General features: G+C 51.5%; 1 protein-coding gene across 1 annotated transcript; it reads left to right on the top strand.

The window, feature by feature from the left end:
* Window positions 1–729: 729 nt before the first annotated feature.
* LOC132807914 (gastrula zinc finger protein XlCGF8.2DB-like) lies at window positions 730–2328 on the top strand. The gene has a single exon (XM_060821836.1). It carries the CDS (start codon window positions 1086–1088, stop codon window positions 2007–2009), a length of 924 nt encoding a protein of 307 aa, XP_060677819.1. The 5' UTR covers window positions 730–1085; the 3' UTR covers window positions 2010–2328.
* The last annotated feature ends 223 nt before the right edge of the window (window positions 2329–2551 follow it).

Here is a 2551-nt window from a genome sequence, read left to right as displayed (position 1 = left end):
AGTGGGGCAGTCTGTAAAGTCTGTAAAAACAGCAAGTAAGTTAAAGCTTTATCAATATTTCCTTTCACAGAGTTTGCATTTCATAACCAGAATTGGCTACTCAAAAGCACCAAAAAGTCTCGAAGCGCAATTAAAGTCAATCCATAGCAGCTAAGCACTAAGAGTTAATTTTCTACTGGATTCAACAGGCTCAGCACTAAAATGGTGTCCTTTTGAACTCTCAGGTCAGGGTTTTGTAACAGCAAAGATTTATTTCTCTGGGACTGCCCTGCTTGCAAGGGGTATAAGAATCCATTATAACTGACAGCAACTGACCGTTAATTACAAAGCTTTTGATAGTACCGAGTTTCGTTTCAGGGTCAGAATCAAACACGGTCATTAATTTCACAAGGGAATGGCTGTGAATGTTATCACTTGGTGTCCTGTTCATACAGATTCACTGATGCTAAGGCAAACGTTCTTAATTGTCTTACAGCATCCTGTTATCACTTGGTAAGCCCAGGTGTCCCTATCTTTTGCATTCTTTCGGATCCCCCCTTTTCTGAGCCTTGCTGTCTGTCTATTTTCTAGTGCAATAAATGTGTTCTATAATTCAGCATTACATTGAGTCTAAATGTTTAAAGACAAGTTTTAAGGCTATAGACCTTCTCAGTGACAATGATGACTTTTGTAATCTCTTTTTACAGAGTATTTGATATGAAAACTGAAGTTTAAAAAACAACAGATGAAGGGCTTATGCCCAAAACACCGACTCTCCTGCTCCTCAGATGCTGCCTGACCTGCTGTGCTTTTCCACACTTTTCGACTCGGACTCCCAAGCGTCTGCTGTCCTCAATTTCAAGTCAATGTCTGACAGTCGTTCAGTCCATTGGGCCTGTAACGAGTTTTGACTAAGATTCTGTGAGAAGGAGCAAAGTTTTTTGGTCCCTGTTTCAGTACGTTTTCAGCATCAGTGGGACGGAATGAGAGATCCTACTGTTACAGTGCACTGAGTGTGGAACCTAAAACAGTTATTCAGCCTGGAAAGAGGAATTCACGGTGGGGAGGGACTGTACACATGTTTGTGTACCGCTGAAGCTTCAGCCATGGAGAAACCCGAGGAATCCCTCCCCGTGGAGAAATCTTGGAAGTGTGGCGACTGTGGGAAAGGCTTCCATGTCCCGTCTGTCCTGGAGGCTCATCGGCGCAGTCACACTGGGGTCAGGCCATTCTCCTGCCCTGAGTGTGGGAAGGGGTTCAGCAGTTCCTCCACCCTGCTGAGGCACAGACGGGTCCACACAGGGGAGAGGCCCTTCAGCTGCTCCGAGTGCGGGAAGGCCTTCAGCAATTCCTCTGACCTACTGAAGCACCAGCGTGTCCACACCGGGGAGAGACCATTTGCCTGCCCAGAGTGCGGGAAGGGGTTCAGCAGTTCCTCCGCCTTGCTGACCCACCAGTGGGTCCACACAGGGGAGAAGCCCTTCAGCTGCCCCAAGTGTGGGAAGGCCTTCACCCAGGCCTTTTCCCTGCTGAGGCACCAGAGTGTCCACACCAGGGAGAGACCATTCGCCTGCCCAGAGTGCGGGAAGGGGTTCAGCGATTCCTCTGCCCTGCTGACCCACCGGCGGGTCCACACAGGGGAGAGGCCTTTCAGCTGTCCTGAGTGTGGGAAGGCCTTCACACATGCCTCCAACCTGCTGACCCACCGGTGGGTCCATACCAGGGAGACGCCCTTCAGTTGCCCCGAGTGTGGGAAGGCCTTCAGCAATTTCTCCCACGTGGTGATCCACCGGCGGGTCCACTCCGGGGAGAGGCCATTCACTTGTCCTGAGTGCGGGAAGGCCTTCAGCAATTCCTCTGACCTACTGAAGCACCAGCGGGTTCACACCGGCAAGCGGCCCTTCAGCTGCCCTGTGTGTGGGAAGGCCTTCACCCAGTCCTGCAACTTGCAGAGGCACCAGCGGGGGCACCAGCGCTCCCAACAATCGGATTCTGCCGGTGAGGCTGCTGTGGGTCACCCCCAGGACTGAACCTCCTGCCCAGTCTGACAGTGGGAGAGTTGGTGGGCTTGTTTTGTTTTCTGCTGGACAGCACCCACTCCCACGGTGGCTCAGTGGTGAGTAGCATTGCCTCCCAGTGCCAGGGACCTGGCTTTGATTCCACTATTGGGGCAACTATCTGTGTGGAGTTTGCACATTCTCCTCCTGTGCCTGTGTGGGTTTCCTCTGGGTGTTCCGGTTTCCTCCCACAGTCCAAAGGTGTGCAGGCAGGGTGGATTGGCGAAGCTAAATTGTCCCAGTGTTCAGGGATGTGTAGGTGTGGTGTATTAGTCAGGGGAAATGTCGAGTAATAGGGTAGGGAAATGGGTCTGGGTGGGTTACTCTTCAGAGGGTCAGTTTGAACTTGTTGGGCTGAAGGACTTGTGTCCCCACTGTAGGGATTCTGTGATTCTATGAACGCTGCTGCTCATTGAGCCCGGGACTGCGCATTCCCACTGAAACAATCTGCACAAACCTAAGCCTGCAAGGCCATTGGAGCAGAAGTTAGGCCATTCAGCCCATCGAGTCTGCTC

This window comes from Hemiscyllium ocellatum (assembly GCF_020745735.1).
Source record: "Hemiscyllium ocellatum isolate sHemOce1 chromosome 27 unlocalized genomic scaffold, sHemOce1.pat.X.cur. SUPER_27_unloc_27, whole genome shotgun sequence".
In the NCBI taxonomy this organism is placed as follows: Eukaryota; Metazoa; Chordata; class Chondrichthyes; order Orectolobiformes; family Hemiscylliidae; genus Hemiscyllium; species Hemiscyllium ocellatum.
The sequence above is the reverse complement of the archived record's forward strand: the minus strand, read 5'-3'. Positions and strand labels throughout refer to the sequence as shown.